The sequence below is a fragment of the Pelobates fuscus genome, chromosome 1, assembly GCF_036172605.1.
Source record: "Pelobates fuscus isolate aPelFus1 chromosome 1, aPelFus1.pri, whole genome shotgun sequence".
Lineage (NCBI taxonomy): Eukaryota > Metazoa > Chordata > Amphibia > Anura > Pelobatidae > Pelobates > Pelobates fuscus.
The window spans coordinates 296434815-296455692 of record NC_086317.1 but is presented as its reverse complement, the minus strand read 5'-3'; the positions used below and the strand labels follow the sequence as shown (position 1 = coordinate 296455692).

General features: G+C 36.4%; 1 protein-coding gene across 1 annotated transcript in view; it reads right to left on the bottom strand.

Annotated features, from left to right (window-relative positions):
• The window catches only part of CFAP47 (cilia and flagella associated protein 47), a 356049-nt gene that overhangs the window by 305317 nt on the left and 29854 nt on the right, over positions 1 to 20878 (bottom strand). The window contains exons 11-19 of the mRNA XM_063457869.1: positions 18157 to 18376; positions 14242 to 14394; positions 13925 to 14114; positions 13521 to 13617; positions 12603 to 12819; positions 8269 to 8513; positions 4412 to 4542; positions 3566 to 3688; positions 2430 to 2561 (exon numbers count right to left, since the gene is read on the bottom strand). Of these exons, the coding sequence (XP_063313939.1) occupies positions 2430 to 2561; positions 3566 to 3688; positions 4412 to 4542; positions 8269 to 8513; positions 12603 to 12819; positions 13521 to 13617; positions 13925 to 14114; positions 14242 to 14394; positions 18157 to 18376 (1508 nt within the window). The remainder of the gene's footprint in view (positions 1 to 2429; positions 2562 to 3565; positions 3689 to 4411; positions 4543 to 8268; positions 8514 to 12602; positions 12820 to 13520; positions 13618 to 13924; positions 14115 to 14241; positions 14395 to 18156; positions 18377 to 20878) is intronic.

Sequence of the window (20878 nt, the reverse complement as noted above, 5' to 3'; positions counted from 1 at the left end):
AAAGGAACACTAAAGCCCCACTCTTGCATAACAACTTGATCTCAATTACTTTGTTATGGGGGCTGGAATCCCTGAGCGCCCTCTCAAACAGTTTAACACCAAAATTGTGTCCCTGAGGGCCCGTCATGCTGCCCTAACTCTCCTGTCCTTGGTCTCTGTAGTAAAAAAGAATCATTGGCTGGCTATCCGATGGGTGGCTGAGAACATCAACTGACGCTGTCAAAAAATTCTGACTGTTCACATTGAGTAACACTTACATTGTACGGTATGAGTGCGCCTGGGGACTTCAACCCTTATAACAAATTTATTAAGCTGAGGTTGTTATGAGGTGAAGCAGCTGCTTAATACAATGTATAGGCTATTCTCAATGTTTTATTTGGAGAAATATATTTTAAAAGAGCCATTTCAACATTTCCACGTTAATGCACCTCCAAAGAGTGACTTGTGTAAGATAGCATGTTGATTTGAAGAATACTCGACTTTAGAAAATCTCATTTGAATTTTAATAAATTTGTTCACTCAACGTTTACCTAATAAATAACAGTTATATTTGTACTCCTTACTTAAGGTTTGGTGTACTTATTAAAGCTATATATTTCCCTATTTAATGTAAACTTAGTTTTTATCTCCTAGTTCAAAGAGTCTATAAATCTTCTCAGTATAAAGAGCATTCTTATTACAGGTTTCTTCAGGACACTAAAGTGTTTCTAGCTATTTTATATACTACTGTCCATTATTGCAGTTTGTATTTAGTTTTTCGTATTAAAGACAATCCTTTCCTGCATTCTATCCTTTCAGGGGATATAGAAAACTGCTATTTTAGAAAAATAGTGTCCTGTGACAGTGGGAAATAAAGTATTGTGCCACCGGCAAAGAAACACGTACACTACAAAGATTTAAAGGCTTTCAAACTATCTGCATGAGCGTTTATTTCTATCATAGAATCCAGCCATTAGAAACTGTGATTTCGGGTCAATAAAAGATAAGAAAAACATAAATTTGGCAATGACTGCAATCAGTATAAAGCAGTCATTCATTCGTCATTGCCATAAAACATTTTGGTAAACTGTAAATGTGTTTATGAGTTAAGCATGCATTTAACTTAAATATTTTGCTTTTATTATGTAACATCTCTGCTGAAGATACATCTTTTTTTTAAAACTTGATAAAGATGAGTGTTGCGTTAACTTGTACCTGCTTGTCATTTAACAAGCATTTCTGAAAATGACAATTATTTCTATTTGTTTTGGGGTTTTTTTGGCTGTGGGGGAGTCACCACGTAATTCTACTTTTCATTTACTAACAATGACTGTATGTGTAATAGACATGCATTTAAAACATTGTCGTTGGGCTGTTGCTTTCTAAAGGCCTACTATTATTTGAGTTATACTAAAATGTTGCTGCAATCATAAAAGTTCATTATTTTGCAGTAAACAATGCCAGCATTATGAAGCAATGTTGCTAGGGTTCCCCTGTGAGAATCAGTTTGTCTTTAACATTAGAATGAAAGGTTCAGGGAGTTATAAAGTGTTAGGAAGTGTCCACAACTCTCAGCTATACAAAATCTATCTGAAAGTGACAGGAGTTAGTTTACATAACATCTTGACATTTTATATCTCTAACCCTGTATCACCCTTAATGAAATCAGCTCTGTCACCAAAAATAAGCTTTATCTAATCTGCTTCTATGTAGCTACCTGTATCTGAATCTTTTTTTTTCTTTTTCTTAGCTTTATGAAGCAGTTTTGGTGTATAGATCATGTCCCTGAAGTCTCACTGCTCAATTCTCTGCAGGGTCTGCTCTGTCCCCACCTCCTTCTCGCCCCGGCTACTGAGCCCTTTGCATGCAGAAATTGAAAGTACATAGACACTGAGGTGTGACAGTCGGGGGCGAGGAATACAAACTTAGCCTTTTAGCAGGTGATATCCTGCTCATCTTGTCCACCCCGATGGTCACTCTAGACAACCTTAATAGGGTCATATTCAGTAAGCTATCCTGCTGCCTTCAGGGGCACCTCACCCCAGAACCCTGGGTGGAACTTCTTAACAGGGAATACAAGGATCTCTCCCTATCACGTGCTGCACATGAGTCTGTGCAGCCATATGGCTTTGCTTGGCTAAAAGATGGAAGGGTGACCACCCCTACCTGCACAGGCCCAGGTGGAAGTCAGGATATGGTATGTACTCAAAATGGTAAAGTTGACTACAGCCATCAACAAAACCACTGATCATTTTCTCAAAATCTGGACACAGGGATGGAGACCTTTATTCCTCCAGTCATCTGGAGTCTTCTAGTGGTAAAGCCACTGGGAGGCCTTACTGTTTTTGTTTATTACAAACATTAAAATACAATTAATTCTATGATACGAGTTTAACTTCTGACATTTCTAATGTGTAAAAGAAAAAACAAAGGAAAGCTTGAAAATTTACTTCAACTCTTGTATCAAACTTCATGACAGCATCTGGAGTGAAAAAGATTCGTAGTGTGACGTGTCCTCCCACAGGAACTACACCGTGAGATGGTGTTATTGTCATTCCAGGCAAGGGATTCAAATCCACAACCTAGGCAAACAAATAATAAAATGGGCATCGGTTGATATTATTACTCTATGATGTATCAACAAGTGTGTATAATTTAATATTTTAAAATAATTGGTTAAACAGTCTGTTGTAAATGTTTAATCCTTCATGCATAGGGTAATGTGAACAGATGAGTCCTACAGTAATTTGAAAGATGGCTCATTTCAGCTCATTGCAGCTCTGCAGCTTTCTAGAAAACATAAATAAGATCACCTAAACAGGATTATTCACAGATTCCTTTATCTTGCTTTCATAGCTTACTATGGCTTAGCTACAGGAATCAGAACTCTCTCTTCTTAAAGCGTTACTCCAAGCACCATGACCACTTCAATGTTTTGAAGTGGACATACTAAAGCTGCACCAACTGAGATATTTTAAGTTGCTGCCGGAAATGTTTTAGTTTTTTTTTGTTACATTTATATTTTTTATTTTATCCTTCTTGCCTTTTTTTTTTTTTTTACATTTTTGTCAGCTTGTATGGGTACATTCACTTTATACTCAAAATACCATAACCCCCACAGCATGCAGTAGTGGTTATAGTGTCATGATTTCCCTGTGTAAATGTAATTTAATCCAATTGATTTTACATTTACTTGATTATGTCAAGCATCTGCAAAGAATACGTTTTACTTTTTATCCAATGGGTACCAATAGCCGTGCTGTCCAAAAGCCAAGAAAGCGTGAAACATTTCAAATACAGTTTCATAAGTTACCATACGGTATTCGTAGCACCACAACATATTGCTGTCGTAGTTATGTTTCTTATCGCATCTCATATTTTGGGGTTTATGTCTCATACATAAGATTGAAGACACAATTTTTAATCATGGATCGGTGAGTGTATTTTTTACCTCTTTTTTTGTTTGTTTTAAATTTATTCTCCAACTATCACAACCACTACAGTCAACTGTGTTTTTTTAAAAAATTATTTTGGGGTCAAATATTGCTAGTGACTTAAAATGATTAAAATGCCACATAAATATTACTTGAAAATATGCATGGTTCACTCCTGTATTCTGAATAATGGCTATCTTGCACGTTGTTAGTCCAAGTGGAGCGTGGTGAAAAAGCACTCGTTGTTCAGTAAACTGGACACTTGTAGACCCAAGCTGCAAATGAAAACAAATTAATAAAATATAACTGCCCTGTTTTATAATGCAGAAGTTTTGCAGAATAGACCTGTTACATAAACATAAAAATGAAGAGAGTAGAATATTTCACAATTGTCTACATCACAAGCACAAAACAATTTTCTGTTCTGGAAAACAAAATGCCTTTTTGCAGATTTTGATATATGCTATTCTGTGCACATAATGTGTTCTCTTTCAAATAAACTCGCACACATCGGGGAAAATAACTAGGATAATTTTTGCTTGAAATATAAATCCTGTCAAATATTTAATGTACGTAAATAAAAAGAGAATTGTTTATGGCACATATCACCGTCTACATAATAACATTCAAAAGGCTGTTTAAAATGAAGGATGTGATTACAGTAATTATTAAATGAAGCATAATTTTATTCAGAAAACATTCTTGGTAGTTTTTATGATCACTTTAGCAAATAAAACTTCTATGATGGTCTAATTTATTACAATAGGCTCGTGTTGTTCAGTACAAAATCCATATATTATTATTGATGGCTTTTATTAAATAACTCTGTTTTGCAGATGTAGTTGTTGTGAACTTAGCAAACTTAGCAGAATTTAATAGTGATATACAAGGGAAAGGGGAGTTTTCATCTCTGTAGGGAAGTAGCATTGTGTAAAAAACATGAACTTAGAAAGATGTTGTATAAAGCACATTTCAGCTCAAGACCGGCATACAATTACCTCAGCAATGCATTTCAGCTTCAGTGTATTTCCCTGTTGAACACATAGATTGAATTCACCTACGTCTGGGGAGTTGAAACCTGGATGCCATACAACTTCACATTCAAGGTCTTTGTGAGCTTCAACTATACCTAGAAAGGATCAATTTAAAGAAAGTGCTATTGTAATTTTATAAAAATATGAGATAGTTCTATCCAATTTTATCTCTGCTCTAATAAATCACTAAAGTAAATAAATAATGAAATTCTAAAAGCTCAATCTCAAAAATTGGAAAACCCAAAAAGAATTTAAAAAAAAAACGTTTGAGCTCCATTAGGAAGATAAAGTGTAGCAGAAATTCAGAGAATAATAGGTTTTAAGTTCCCCTGAACTGTGCATTCCTAATAAAAGTCTAACAAAATGAATTCAGAACTCACCAGTTGGTTCCCCATTTAAACATTTAATTTTCTTCATATTATGTGACTAGAAATGCCATATGACATTTTATGGATACTCCAAGTAGCAGGGGAAAAAAATTCACATTATATCATAAAAAATAAATATATATATATATATATATATATATATATATATATATATCTACACATTTATTTAACAAATTATTAATATTCTTATATTATTTATAAAGCGCCAGCAAATTCCATAGCGCTGTACAATGACTGATTTCGAAATTACAATTTTTTTTACTTATATCTGTAGATGACCAATTGCCAACCTTGTTGGTAAATATCTGTCATAAGCTGGTATTATTAACAAATGTCAGTAGATATAAGTGACAAGCTACAGATACGTTACCAATTTTGTGCTTATTTGTTACAGTGTACCACTTTTAAAGACTACAGCAACTGCTAGGAATTTTAGTAAGTAATTGCTATTCGGCAAAACATACAGAAAACATTGTAAACAAGATACTTTTGTATCCTTATCAAAACGTTATCACAAGAATGTAGGGTCCCTTAGCACTTATAGCCAGGCCCTCAATGACTGTATGGTGATGAGAAAGCCTGATTGGTCAGGCGAAATGCGTCAGTGGTTCTGTCTCCAATTACATCATCACAACGTCTTGTGGCCCCGAAGTACAGCTGTTTCGGAAAAGTAAAAGCAAAAGCCTTGCAAGCGGCTCTGACTAATAGCGAGATAGAATTCCAACATTTGAAAGGCGGACACAAACAGGGGAAACCAAGAAGAGTGGACGGTATATATCGAGTCACTTGGTGCCGAGGCACTCAAAGTGGGTTTAAAACCAAAAGGTCCCATCAATGGTTTTTGTAATCTTTTTCAAACATTTTTTTCAGTGTAATATACAATATATAGAATTTGTGTACAATGGCGCTTAGAATAGGTGCAAATGTATAAAGCTGCTACCACCTAGAGTGCCGTCCTCTCACAGCTTGGCACTCACAGATACAATATGGTGAAGATACTGAGTGATATACACAACAAAACCCAGTGTAAGGTGGAGCGCTATATAATAACTTACCCCCCTTGGGGCTCTCAGTTAACCTAAGGGGGGAAATAGAGTACAATAGTGTAGAGTGTTTGATACAATCTGAGTGAAATAACCAAAAAAAATGGTTCACTCACGTGGTTCTGAGCCTAAACAGGACAGGCTCAGATCTCTCGAGCAGGCGTGTCCTTAAGGAGACACGGACCCTTTAAAGGATGGTTCTCTACGTTTTTCTCTCTGGAAAGTGTAATAGAAACCAAAATCTGGTGCAATAAATTCCGAATACCAGTGTGTGCAGATAGATAAATGAAACTGCTCACCTTGCATAGAGCCTCAGACTTGGCTCTAAGTTATTCAGCAAATGTGTCTATAAGAGGACACATACCCTTCTTTAGTTGAAGCGGGAACTGTAGATGTAGACTATTCAAAATCTCAGGTGGACAGATAATAATAAATAAAAGTGTATTTATTGGTAAAAAATATGTGTATAACACTATAAAAACAACAAATGGTATAAGTATAAAAACAAATGTCCGGATCATCTCAGAAGTTTGGACATTTGTTTTTATACTTATACCATTTGTTGTTTTTATAGTGTTATACACATATTTTTACCAATAAATACACTTTTATTTATTATTATATGTCCACCTGAGATTTTGAATAGTCTACATCTACAGTTCCCGCTTCAACTAAAGAAGGGTATGTGTCCTCTTATAGACACATTTGCTGAATAACTTAGAGCCAAGTCTGAGGCTCTATGCAAGGTGAGCAGTTTCATTTATCTATCTGCACACACTGGTATTCGGAATTTATTGCACCAGATTTTGGTTTCTATTACACTTTCCAGAGAGAAAAACTTAGAGAACCATCCTTTAAAGGGTCCGTGTCTCCTTAAGGACACGCCTGCTCGAGAGATCTGAACCTGTCCTGTTTAGGCTCAGAACCACGTGAGTAAACCATTTTTTTGGTTATTTCACTCAGATTGTATCAAACACTCTACACTATTGTACTCTATTCCCCCCCTTAGGTTAACTGAGAGCCCCAAGGGGGGTAAGTTATTACATAGCGCTCCACCTTACACTGGGTTTTGTTGTGTATATCACTCAGTATCTTCACCATTTTTTTCAGTGTATCTAATAAAAAGGGTTTTATGATACATATATCATATATATGTTTTAAGGAGTGCATGTATTTTTTTTTTGGTATTGTGCTTATACACTTCCTATATTGAACTGTTTGAAGTAAACACATTTTTTGCATTTACCAATCATCTTTTTGAAGATTTTATTTATTTGTTTAGTAAAGATGCCTTACACCAGTGGAAGGCAACCTTTGGCAGTCCCGATGTTGTGACCTACATCTCCATAATGCTCTTACAGCCATAATGATGGTAAAGCATCAGGAGAGATGTAGTTACATCATCCGGACTGCTGAAGGTTGCCTACCCCTGCCTGTAATACACTGAGTTTGCCAGCTAACTCTCAAAAAATATCTGCCTGTTTTCACTGGTAGGGAGAGTGGGAAGTGACTAGTTGAGAGCATCAGGGGATGCTCTCGACCAGGGCCGGCGCTACCATAAGGCGGCAGAAGATGCATTTTTTTTTTTTTAATGAGGGTTGGGGGCGCCAAAATGCATCTTCGCCTGCGTAACTAAAAATCCTAGCACCGGCCCTGCTCTCGACTTATCACTTCCTGGTATGACTCAGTATGGCGTAAGGCTGAGCTACTCCAGCAGACGCTCACAACCAACCACAGTCAATATTACACATGACAATAAGTTTGGCTTTCTGATTCACAACATATAGCTATTAGGCTATGGACAGCTCAAACTACTGAGGCTAACCATTAATTAAATTCAGTTAGTGGCAAATGTCTTGTATTGAATATTTATATATAAATCCTGTGACACACTTGTGAAAATCACATATCATTATGTCAAGTACCCCGTAGCATGATATCTCTATCTTCACATTTAGTTTATTTCTGCCTATCTCTAGAAGGCTCAGATGTTTAAACCTAATGAAGATGCATGAGGGTTATGAATGTTTTATTCAGTCTTGTCATCATTCCACTATTGTATATATATTTCTCCTTCATTCTTCATATTTTTCTTATTCTTTTGATTTTATCTCCCTATCCCTAAAGTCTCTTTCTTGCTGTAATGGGTTTGACTATCATGTTCAAATACTATTTTTTTTACTTAAATAAAAACAAAACACAAGATAATGTATTCTTCATTTACTGTAGATGATATACTATGGTAAATCTAATAAAGAATACTTTAAGATCGGTGTTAAACCATTTTTTTTTTTTTAATTACAGATTCAAATATAAACCTTAATATCAAGCAGACAGAATGAAAAAGTAATGGAAACAATAGTTACAATAGTTCACGGATTCACAATACCTCTGGCTGGACGTATGGAGAAAGCTATTCCTTTTTCTGATATGATTGGCTTCCAGCTAAATTCAGCCAGGTGATTCCTGCGATTGTACAATCTTATTGAAGATCTAAATCCTGTTTCAACTAAAAAGTCATAGTTAGGCCTCAGAACCAGTTCACGAGATGACAGCTCAAGGGCAACAGCAACAGCTTTTGCAGTTATCAATACGTATCCAGTATGCTTGTTATTCACAGTGTAAGTAATAGACCTGCAATAAATTAACAAGGCATTTTTAGTATTTTTATTTATTGGGCTTGCAAGACTAAGTCGTATATTTAAAAGTCAGCAAGATAGTTAGAATGCATTATAAATGGATGTTTAAAAATATTCTATCGTTAAGAAAAAATAGAATCTCACATTTATTCCCTAGTACTTTGTACATTCTTGACAAGAGCTTCAGGGTCACAAAGGACTGCATGTTGAAACCATTTTATCTCATAAAGGTGGCTGATGAAAAAGGAGCACATCAATTAATAATGAGCGCATCCAGTCCCGGTGAAGTCTGCACTAGTAAATAAACTGCTGACGGATGCCAAAAGGTTATTCTCTAAAATGGAATACCATTAAGGATTGTAAACTGCCAGTGGAAGAAATAAGTCATGCTGAATTAGTGCTTTCATAACTGAACATGATTATTGAATAATATATTTTCTATATTATCATCAGATCACTTTTTGAAAAACATCATCATATCTGATGTCTTGTTGACAATATGCTTAGTGCTAGGGAAAACGTATTTAGTAAAAATAATTACATACATACAAAATTAAGCCCTGCGCTCAAACTCCCACTACTCCTAGCTGGCAGCAATGAGTATAGAACACGTCATCCCGAATATATACAACAAAAACTAGGGGAAAAATGGCATACTCTCATAATTACCATGCACATTTAAAAAACTAGAGGTTCTTTTAATGGCTGTTAGAGTGACACAAAAAACTCATGCTATTTCAGTGTGCATAGGGATTTGGGATGGTGCACAGGCAACTTTTTCTTGGTTTTTACATTTTATGTATTGAGGCTAATGTGTACTATAGTCATTGTTGCTGCCCATGAGTAGTGGGAGTTTGAGCGCAGGGCTTAATTTTGTATGTTTGTATTTGGTTTTGTTTTACACAGCCACGTTACAGTGCTGCCGCCCACCCCATGAGTTCCTTATTAAGGGTTAATAAGTGTATAGAGGTTTAGAAAAAAATACCTCTCTCTGTCTCATTAGAAATAGAGCCTTTTAGCTGAACGCAGCAAGGTATAATGATAGTTTATGACTCACCTAAGAGGTATTGCCTTGACATGGCAGGTGAGCTTGCACTTTAATAGCATTGGAATGATACAAAAACAATTCCAGTTATTTAAATGTGCATAGGAACTTATTTCTTTGTTTTTAAAAAAAATAATTACGTTAACTTGAAGCCAGCTTAAACATAACGTGCTAATTAAACAGAGATACATCTAACAATGTACATGAAACAAAAAATGTATAACAAAACAAATTTACAGTGAAACAAAACTAGTTTAGGAAAATGTGTTACGCTTTACTAGCTATAAATGTTATATTGTATCCTACAGCAGAATTTTTGATTACCCTAAGGATAACTAAGACAAGCTGTTTCCCATGAGGAAAGGATAGTACTGAAAAGTGATGGCCCATTTATGCCTATAAGAAGAATGGTGACATGACACAATATAAGGAAACATACTGTGAACCATGATGCATTCTGACATCAATGTGGCCCACAACATGTCCGTTAACCTGGCATAGCCAAGTATATTGCAACTCTAGCTTTTAACTTCCACATGCATGATCCTTTATTTCTTGGCAGATGTAATAATGGATTGAGATGTTGAGATCTAACCACAGCAAAGGCACATAGCAAAAAAAATTCATAGAAAGTCATAATCGGGCCAAAGGCAGTGTCACAAGCACTTAATGTCAGCATGAAGGGATATCTGATACATGGAAAACAGAAAGAAAATGAACAGACCATAATACGGTGTAATGTTGGGTCTCACAGAATATCCTGTAGAGTAGCTTTGTCACCCTATACTTGCTTCAATTTGCTTCTCTTCCTTACTCCTAATCTGTTATCTTTTAAAATCTTTTTCTTCCAAAATATGAAGACAAAGAATGAACTATTTTGCCATATGTTTTTTTTCCTCCAATTGGCAGAACTTCTTTTGTCAAATGTTGTCACTTTTCCCAGATGTCACTAGCGATGGCTAGGGGAATAAGGCATTGACACAGTCATTACAAGACAATATCTAGGGAGGCTCCTGCAGACTTGTGGAATCCTCCACAGACCTTAGTACTGTATGCTGTACCTTGAGGGGGGTCCAGTAATATACATGGTGAAGAAAACACTATAACATTAGAAATTCAGGTTTGTATTCCTAATGCTATAGTTTTCATTTAAAGTGAAATAAAACTTGATAAAAGGAGAGTAAAGAATAACGACATTTAATTCAGTCACTTCAGCAATATCCAAATATCTTATGAATATATAACTTGCAGAGACAAATATGCATATTGAGAGGAATGACAGATGCTTGCTGATTAAGACAATCCAGTGGTGCAAGCCCGATCGAAAGGGATACTAAAATACAGACAATTTGTCAGAATTTAGGCTGAAAAACAGGTCACTCTGATTATCTTTGATTTCAATGTATCACGAAAAAATGACCTGGACAATGGCACATTTTTTGCTTGCTTTGTGATTTTGACCAGAATTAGCTTAATTAAAAGGCAAAAAAATGAGCTTATCCAGAGGAGTAACTAGAAATCACTGGGCCTCAGTGTGAAAATTGCACTGGGGCCCCTTAATGTGTCTCATCCACCCCCCCAGCCCATCCATGCATCTCATTCCTCCCTAGCCCCTTCATGCATCTCATTTTCCCTAGCCCCTCCATGCGTCTCATTTCCCCCAGCCCCTCCATGTGTCTCATTTCCCTCACAGCCCCTACATTTGTGATATTCCCTACCCCCAGCCTCTACTTATATGTCTTTCCCTTTCCCCACCCTATCCATGTGTGCCATTCCCCTTTCCCCCAGCCCCTCCATGTGTCACTTCCACCCAAATGTGTGTCTCTCCCTGCCTTCCTCCTGTACCAGCTCACCGCTGCGGTACCCTGTCTGACAGGAAATGGTCTCTCAGTAAGCACTTCCTGTCAGACGGCTCGGCTACGCTACACACAAGGCGGGAGGGGAGCAGTACAGCATAGCTCTCCCCTCCTGCAAAATATATATGCGTATAAATATTATGTATATATTTTGCAGTATAGTGACTCATTTTTCATGCCCTTTTGCTTCATTTTGATGAATCGATATTTGGATGAGTCAAACCACCACAGCGACAAAATATTGTCAACAGGATGAAATTTGTTATTCCAGCCCAATCAATTAGGCAGAACAAAATGTTTTCACCATGCCCAAGTCTACAAAAATATCATGTACACAGTATTCCCTAAAAGTAAAATGCTCACCGCCGCAGTGAACAACAAAAGAAGTGTACATTTAGACAAATGCTAAAATAATGTTTAATTTATCTACATTATCCATTTACCAGCTTGAAATTGAAAAATTTTACTCCAGTCACCATGGCATATTGAACAGAAAACAGATTGCACTGTGTTTATTTTTTTTTTTCTTAATGTCCCACATCCCTTGGTTATTTTAACGACTCCTGTGTCCATGTTAAATTATAGAAATGCATCTCTGCCTTATTACATTTTTGTAGTTCTGTTAGTGGGACATTTGTTTTAAGTGTTATAAATGTAAACCACATACATACAACAGTACTATGAACATGCATTTGGTATGTTTCTCCTGTGGGCACTGTACTTGTATGTGTATATATATATATATACATACATACATATATATATATATATATATATATATATATATATATATATATATACACATACATATTGACTGATGTATATATATATATATACACGATATATATATGATATATATATATATATACACACATCAGTCAATAAAGGAGCATTCAGGATTTCGTTTGAAAAGTGTATTCACAGGTTCAAAAAACTAACTAACTATAAATATATATATATAATTGTATTTATAAGAAATTGAAAATCTCTGATTAAATAATAAAAGAAGAGGTCTTCAATTATGGTGGATACAAATCTAATCTTTTGTGCATACTAGAGGCAAAAAAGTAATAATAAGAGAATACAGATATTACAGACAGAAGAGACATGAACATTAGATGTGCTTATTTGAATGTGGCAATGCTAAAAGAGTATAATGTATTACAAGTGAATGTGTTCTTACTTCTTAAATTTGCCAAATGAACTTGTCTCAAATGCCACAGGGATTTCAGTCTTGGACATCGGTGGCATGACATACGACAATGGACTTGTTTGTTGAAGCTCCTCACAATCTATTTCTACCTGTACCCAGATGTTCTTTGGCAAGCTATTAATAATACTCATTTCTTTTACAGATAAAGAGCCAATACATACTTCTCCAAAATCTATTGCAGAAGGACCTGTGAAATAAGAAAAATACACTACAGCTTAGAAGCTTCACAATATTAATGTAAACGAATTCAGATAAGTTCTATTGAGTTTTTGTATTACTTTTATACTTTTCATATCATTTCATATAAATACTGTTTTAAATACATCAACCTACTAAATAGTTGGACATTAAAGCATTATAGCAATCTAAGACTAAGTCTTATATTTTCCCAGTTCATTGCAAAAAAGCATTTATTGTAATCAAAATTTTGGTGGGACAGTCCTGATTTTAGGGTTCTGTCCCGCCATCCATGATTTGTTCACTGATATTCCACTGTTTCAGTGCTCTCTGCATGGCACCAGTCCCCAAAAAAACTTGGAGCTTTTTGGTGACTAGTGCCATGCAGAGAGCACCGAAGCAGTGCTTACTGCACGGTTAGCCCTCAGTGGGTCCGACTGCACAATTAACAGGAAACCTGGCATTCATTCTGCTCATGACTGCCCCTTTGGGTGCTTATTCGCAAAACTGGCCTACCTTCTTTAACCCCTCCAACCGGCATCCCGTGAATATGTAAGACCTAAGCAATATGTAAAATATTTCTATTTGTTGATTTAAAAAAAAATATATAGAAAATTAAGTAAAGGTATCAATAAAGATACCAGAAATGAAACATATATTTTAAACTGTTCTTACAAATGTATTTTCTAATAACTAGACTATAACGCTTACCGATCATAACTTGATGAAGTTGTTGAGGTGTCAGTGTTAGGCTACAATCTTGCTTTTCAGCAGCAGTGCAGGGAATGGCATTAAAACCACCGGTAATCTAAAATAAATTGTAGAACATGAAATATTGAATATTAGAGCATGTGTTAGGGTTAGCATAAGAGCTACGGCTAGTGTTAGGGTATGAGATAGGATTTTTTTAATCTTAGGACAGTACTAGAAAACACATGTACTGGTCTGCTGGAGATTAATGGAAGTTATAGGGTGGAGCTGAATTAAAATGGCAGGAGCTAGCTGCTGTTTGGAAGTGTAACTCCCACTAAACCCAGGTAAACAAGGGCATATGTGTCCTGTTCCGCCAACTAAACTTTACATTCAACCGACAAATTTAGCTTCATGATACTAACTTCTTTAGTTAAGGATCTAGCTTCCCCATCAGCAAGTTTGCTTATTGTCAGCAAATCCCCATCAATTGTAGTGGCAGTTTTTGGTTCTTTAGGTTCATTAATGCATTCCTTTATTGAGATCTTTGGAGGATGAAGGCCTTCTGCTGGTGTAATTCCAATGTCTACCGGATTGTTGACATCTTCAAATTCTCTATAAATAAATATTTATTGTTGGTGAAACATTGCAAACATTTAAATAAAAGCAAGGAGAAACATAGGAGCCATATAGCAGAAAAGGAAATGGTAAGAACACATTTACATGCATGAGAAAACGATACCTAGCTCTTTCTCTTTCCAGACGTTGTTCTCTTCTGTTTTTAATATAATTATCATAATAGGTCTTGTGAGCCTTTTTCACGGTTTCTTCAAATTCAGTGTATGCATAATCTGGATCAACATAGTTGTATCTCTCAACTTTAGTGAAAATTGTTCTGCAGTAGGAAAAAAAGTTTATCATATTATGAATTCTAATTCAAATTTTGGAGGTAACTATGAAAAATGCTAGAAGTAGAATTTAAGGAATTGATGTCATTCACTTTTTTAATTTTTTATTTATTTTGCAGGCACTTTCCTCTAGGATAGGTTAAGACATCTCTATGCCAGTGGGACCGGCTATTCTGCACTATATATATATTTTCCTTATAGTAAAGGAACATTGCTCTGGATATACAGACAGAGTCTTGATCTAATAGGGAGAATTGGACTGACAAACTTGGGGATAATATCATACTATTTGGAGCTTAAAAAAACCTCTAAATTGCAATACCTTTCAGAAATTCAAAACATTTGTTTTCTTCACAAATATCACGTGCAAATACATGCCTCCCAACAGTCCTGATTTCAGTAGACAGTCAAGATTTTTGTGTCTTGTCCTGGCACTCTTGCACTATGTTCAGGCAATCACACCACTGGCCTGCTTCCTCTACATTCCTCCCACTAGCATACTGATTCTTGGGCAATCAAAATCATAAGGTATGCAAATATGGGACTGCAAATTGCACTTAAATTAGCTTTTTCAAGCACAGCTATTATTCAAAGTTTTTAATTTAAATCCAAACTCAGATACAAATTCCCCAGTATATATTTGTGAACATAAACTAGTGATCGAGATATTAACAAAGGCTCTATCTCTATATGTGACAATGTGGCTCAAATTATGTTTTTTATATATATATATATATATATATATATATATATATATATATATATATATATATATAAAATGCTTTTACATTTTTTGGAAAAAAAATAATCTCAGTGGTTGTTTACAAAAAATGTGTTAATGTCTTCACTGTGTAGCAGATAGAACATATTTAGATCATTATGGTCTACGCTTGGTTATTTACTAAGAGAATTCAAATTTAAGGCCAGAATAGCTAAACTAACATAGCAGACTCAAGCTGAAACACTACACATCCAGACTCTTACCACCAAGACCACTTCCAAGAGAACTGACAGTTTATTTGAAAGATTACATAGAACTAGCTATTAAAAGCACAAACCATTTTTAAATTTGCCATCAGAATATCACATATATATAGCAGTGTCATGCACACATCATTAGCAGGCGTGTTGTTAGCTTTGGTGTGAAGTAGCTTGACGAAGACTCCACCGTGAGTCGAAACGTTGCAGTGTTCCACATGTTCTAATAAAGGTGCCTGAAGACACTAGAGTGCCTGGACCCTTTTGCTAATACTGTTATTTATTATCTTTTGGGCTTGTGCTGGTCCTTGGTTAAGCTAAGCACCCTGTCATGTGAATTGAGTGCTGTTCCTTTTCTATTTTTGCAATTGTAGTACCCCTCAGCCTGTCAGCGAAGGTGCCATCAAAGGCACAGTTGAGATTTTTTGCGTTAAACAGTTGTTTGTGTAGATGCTCTTGAAGGCTTTGCAGTTAGATTGTTATTATTCTACCATGATAGGAAATAAACTTGGTTAGTGTTTCTGGTTACTGTTACTGTTCTGTGGGAAGCGTTAACTCTGAACATTTTGGTTTCTAGCTCAAGCTGACCATTTTCTGTTGGGAACACATACATACCGTATTTTTCGCTCCATAAGACGCACCTCACCATAAGACGCACCTAGTTTTTAGAGGAAGAAACCCAGAAAAAAAATATTCTGAACAAACTGTCCCATAGTGTTTCTTACTATGGGACAGTTTGTACAGAATATTTTTTTTCTCCCCTGTCCCATAGTGTCCCCCCCTCCCATAGTCTTCTCCTCTCTCCCATAGTCTTCACTCACCCCCTCCCCATAGTCTTCACCCACCCCCTCCCCATAGACTTCATCCACCCCCTCCCCATAGACTTCATCCACCTTCCCATAGACTTCATCCACCCCCTCCCCATAGACTTCATCCACCCCCTCCCCATAGACTTCATCCACCCCCTCCCCATAGACTTCATCCATCCCCTCCCCATAGACTTCATCCACCCCCTCCCCATAGTCTTCATCCACCCCCTCCCCATAGTCTCCATCCCCCCATCCCCATAGACTTCATCCACCCCCTCCCAATAGTCTTCATCCACCCCCTCCCCATAGTCTTCATCCACCCCCTCCCCATAGTCTTCATCCCCCCATCCCCATAGTCTTCATCCCCCCATCCCCATAGTCTTCATCCACCCCCTCCCCATAGACCTTATCTCCCCCCCTCCCCATAGTCTTCATCCACCCCCTCCCCATAGACTTCATCCACCCCCTCCCCATAGACTTCATCCACCCCCTCCCCATAGACTTCATCCACCCCCTCCCCATAGACTTCATCCCCCCCCATAGACTTCATTCCCCCCCATAGACTTCATCCCCCCCATAGACTTCATCCCCCCCATAGACTTCATCCCCCCCCATAGACTTCATCCCCCCCCATAGACTTCATCCCCCCCCATAGACTTCATCCCCCCCCCCATAGACTTCATCCCCCCCATAGACTTCATCCCCCCCCCATAGACTTCATCCCCCCCCTTACTGTCCCCCTCCCCCTTACTGTCCCCCTCCCCTTGTCCCATAATTACTTACCTGTCTTGCAGCGTTGGCCGGCAGCACAGGGCGCACCGCGGTAGTGGAACTTGAATTTCATGTTCCGGTTTCCGGCGGGACTGAAAGGAAGTGCGCACTCAGCTTGTGCACACTTCCTTTCAGTCCCGCCGGAAACCGGAACATGAAATTCAAGTTCCACTACCGCGGTGCGCCCTGTGCTGCCGGCCAACGCTGCAAGACAGGTAAGTAAAGCTTCATATTCGCTTCATAAGACGCACAGACATTTCCCCTCACTTTTGAGGGGAAAAAAAGTGCGTCTTATGGAGCGAAAAATACGGTACTTTATATCCATAATAGACTACTTTCTCCAGCTGTTCTTTTAATAATTCATATGTTTGTTATGTTTTCTATTTTTTATTGATATATTTTTTTCTTGGTGATTAATATTTGCAGTGGCATTATTTTGATTTTTTCTTTTTCAGTTTCGTACCTGGATTAATATTTTAATAAAAAAGATTAAAAAATGTTTTAAATTATTGGTGACACAACCCGTTCTAGGAATAAATCTGTTTCCTATTTTGTAATGAACCTTGCTAGGGGTTACCTCATCTCTTTATTCCTAGAACTTTGAATTTGGTTCTTCCTTGTGAATATTATTATTATTATTATTATTATTATTATTATTATTGCAATTTATATAGCGCCAACAGATTCCGTAGCGCTTTACAATATTATGAGAAGGGATTTAACTATAAATAGGACAATTACAAATAAACTTACAGGAACAATAGGTTGAAGAGGACCCTGCTCGATCGAGCTTACATTCTATAGGAGGTGGGTGTAAAACACATTAGGACAGGATATATAATTCTACATTTCAAAATATCTAGCCTTTGCAAATCTCTGCAGTCTAAACATATAATACAATAGACAGAACTGACATCTTTCAGCTATAAATCCTGTGTCTAAAGCAATATTCAGTAGTAATTATGAATGGTGTGCATTATTTCCAGAAAATGTATTTGTTCTGCTGAGACATCTCTTTATAATGGGTAACCAAAATATAATCCACTCATTACATGAAAAACAGTGTTCATGTATGGCTGGTCTAAACAGAGTGAACGTAAACATGGACATGGTGGCACGCTCTGTTATTAGGTACATAGTGTTTCCAGATGTAGAGTCGTTAGGAAACTATTGTAAAATAAAGCTGATTACCTGTATTGTGTCTGAGGGTCACTGGGCCGAAGGCTTGCAGCTCGATCGTTAGGAAATGCCACAAGTGTTCCCTGGTCTGTTCTGCTTTTGCTCTGGTGATCATGAATTTGTGTTTTTGCTGCATTCAAAGTAGCAACTCGGGTGGATCCAGCAAATGTTCCTTCATTATCTACAGCTTGGACAAACTGTACAGTGGCATTAGAAACCACAGGAGTAATACCTGCAATTGGTTAACAAGGTTAACAGAGAAATATACTCAACTTTGTAGATATACGTAGTACTCTTTTATGTAACTCTCTGTTACATAAAAACATTATATATATATATATATATATATATATATATATATGTATACGTGTCCTGATGACAGCTCCACAGAGGAGCTGAAACGTTGACTATTCATGGAATAAAAAGAGAAGATTTGTTAATGGACCCCTTGAAGTGATGGCATTCTCATTCTTATCTATACTTTAGCGACCAGAGCACCAGGTATTTTACTTATAAGTTGGAGTGCAGGAGCTATCATAATATATATATACAAAGGATTCTGGGTAGGCATATGCAAATTAGTTCAACAAACAATCACATTCCATTTTAAACATGGATTCCTTTGAGTCTGTGTTTGCTGTATAAAACAGCTTTGAAACACAACTTGGGAAAAGATGCAAAGCCAGTAAATCACTCACGGACAGCTGTTTCATTGTTGTAGTAACATCACTGTAAATTTGTGATTCCTGTGGGAAAAGCAAGTCTTGTGGCTTGACTGGTGTGCAGATTGTTGTTTAACATTGTATTAACTTTGTATCACCAGACATTGACAGACGGGTGCAGGAACATTGTGTGTGATATTAATATGATAATCTTGAAATAAAGTCATGCATGCAGCATGGGCCATATTTTTAGGAAATTACTCTTATAGCTGCTTCAGTTAGTGTAAGAGGTTCCTTACATTTATATTTATTAGGTTTGTGGAATTCACTAGGTTGACACTTGGATTGTTGGCATCTGAAAAAATAGTATACTGTGAAAGAGTTATCAGCAAACCCAGGGAAGGCCTACAGGGAAAGTAAAAGATCAAATACAAATGATTTGGACTAAGGGGTTTGGCCCGGTTGTGTTTTTAACCACAATATCTACTAGTGGAAACATGTAGAATTAAGAGATAAGTGTCACTTCTATGTAAATTAGATAAATAAAACATTGCAAATCACCTATAAGGTGTGTTGCTGTATGTGATGTTATTTTCATTTTTTAATGTGTTTTAAAGATGTATTAAATTGGCAATCCAGTTCATTTCAGGCACAACCAGGGCACACAATGCAAATTAGAAGCAAAAACCAAACGTGTTTTTCTGCTAACTATGTTAGCTGCTAAACATGTTGGCGGTAAAGGGTCACATTTATTTCAATGATTTACAAAGAGCCAAGATGAACACAAACATGTACTGGTTAAATGCACATGGATTTATACATATAATTTCATTTTTCAAAAATAAATATTTGCTAACTAGAGGAGATAAGAAACCATAATATTAAAATTCATAGAGACAGTTCTCCTTTAAAAGGACACTATAGCCACCAAAACAACTTTAGCTTAAAGTTGTTTTAGCTTATTTTAAAGGATAATTTCCACATTGGTTGAACAAGTTGCTAATTTAAGAAATATTTTTGTCTCTAGTGATTCCTTGTACTTACAAACCTGAAATATTTTTATCTCTAGTGAGTCTATGTCCTTACAAACCCGAGCTTCTAAAAAGTGATAGCTTCAAGGAGATCAAAATAAAATGTCCGATTATGTTAATTTCCTAATGTATCTGAAAGATCACATGTAGTAATTCACTTGGACGGAACTGACATCAAAATAGCCAAGCTGGAAATATAGCTAAATTGAGGATTTTCTTCAGTTTGTCCTAAATTTAGCAAAATGTTCAAATCCTTTGTCATTCTCTACAATCTAAATTTAGACAAGAATCCCCTTAGCCTTAATTTAATATTTTTGGATAAGCTTTGCAAATGATTCAAATCTGTTAGAAAAACTGTTCAAATTATTTACCTACATAAACTCCCATAGACTTTAATGATGACTTTTGTAGACAAATCATTTGGAGAGTTTTCTAACAGATTTGAATCATCTGGAAAGCTTATTAAATCAAGGCCTATGTCGGTTATTTGAGAAAATGTAAGAACCAGCATGCATTAGTTATATTGTTGTAAATATTAATTTTGCATTAGGATAATATTTGAGCCACACAACTGCCTTTCTGCACATATTTTGCCTATAGAGATGCTGCAGGAATTTTCCACACCAGAAACCATCTAATAAAATGCTGCATTACATATGACATTTGTAACATTTTCTAACTCACTTCAAACGCATTAGGATGCTTTAGAAGTCACGCAGGGCTTGCACTGCCCCTAGGTGTCCAAAGACTAAACGTGTTGTGGAGAGTGCAGTAAATGCCAGATAAAGGGAACAGAAAATTAGGACATAATATCTAGGCTAAAACATTTTTTGTATCTTTTTCTCCCCATTTATTTCATTACATTTGTACTCAGTTCTAAACACCTTATTAACTGTACAGAGTAAAGGTTCATATTAAAGCTTTAACCACAGCTGGTCTAATGATCCCCTACATCTGAAGAGGTTTATATCTTAAAAATATATATTTGTGGTGCCGCATGTCAATACACCAGCTTGCTTTGTTCTGAAAACTGCCAGCCTG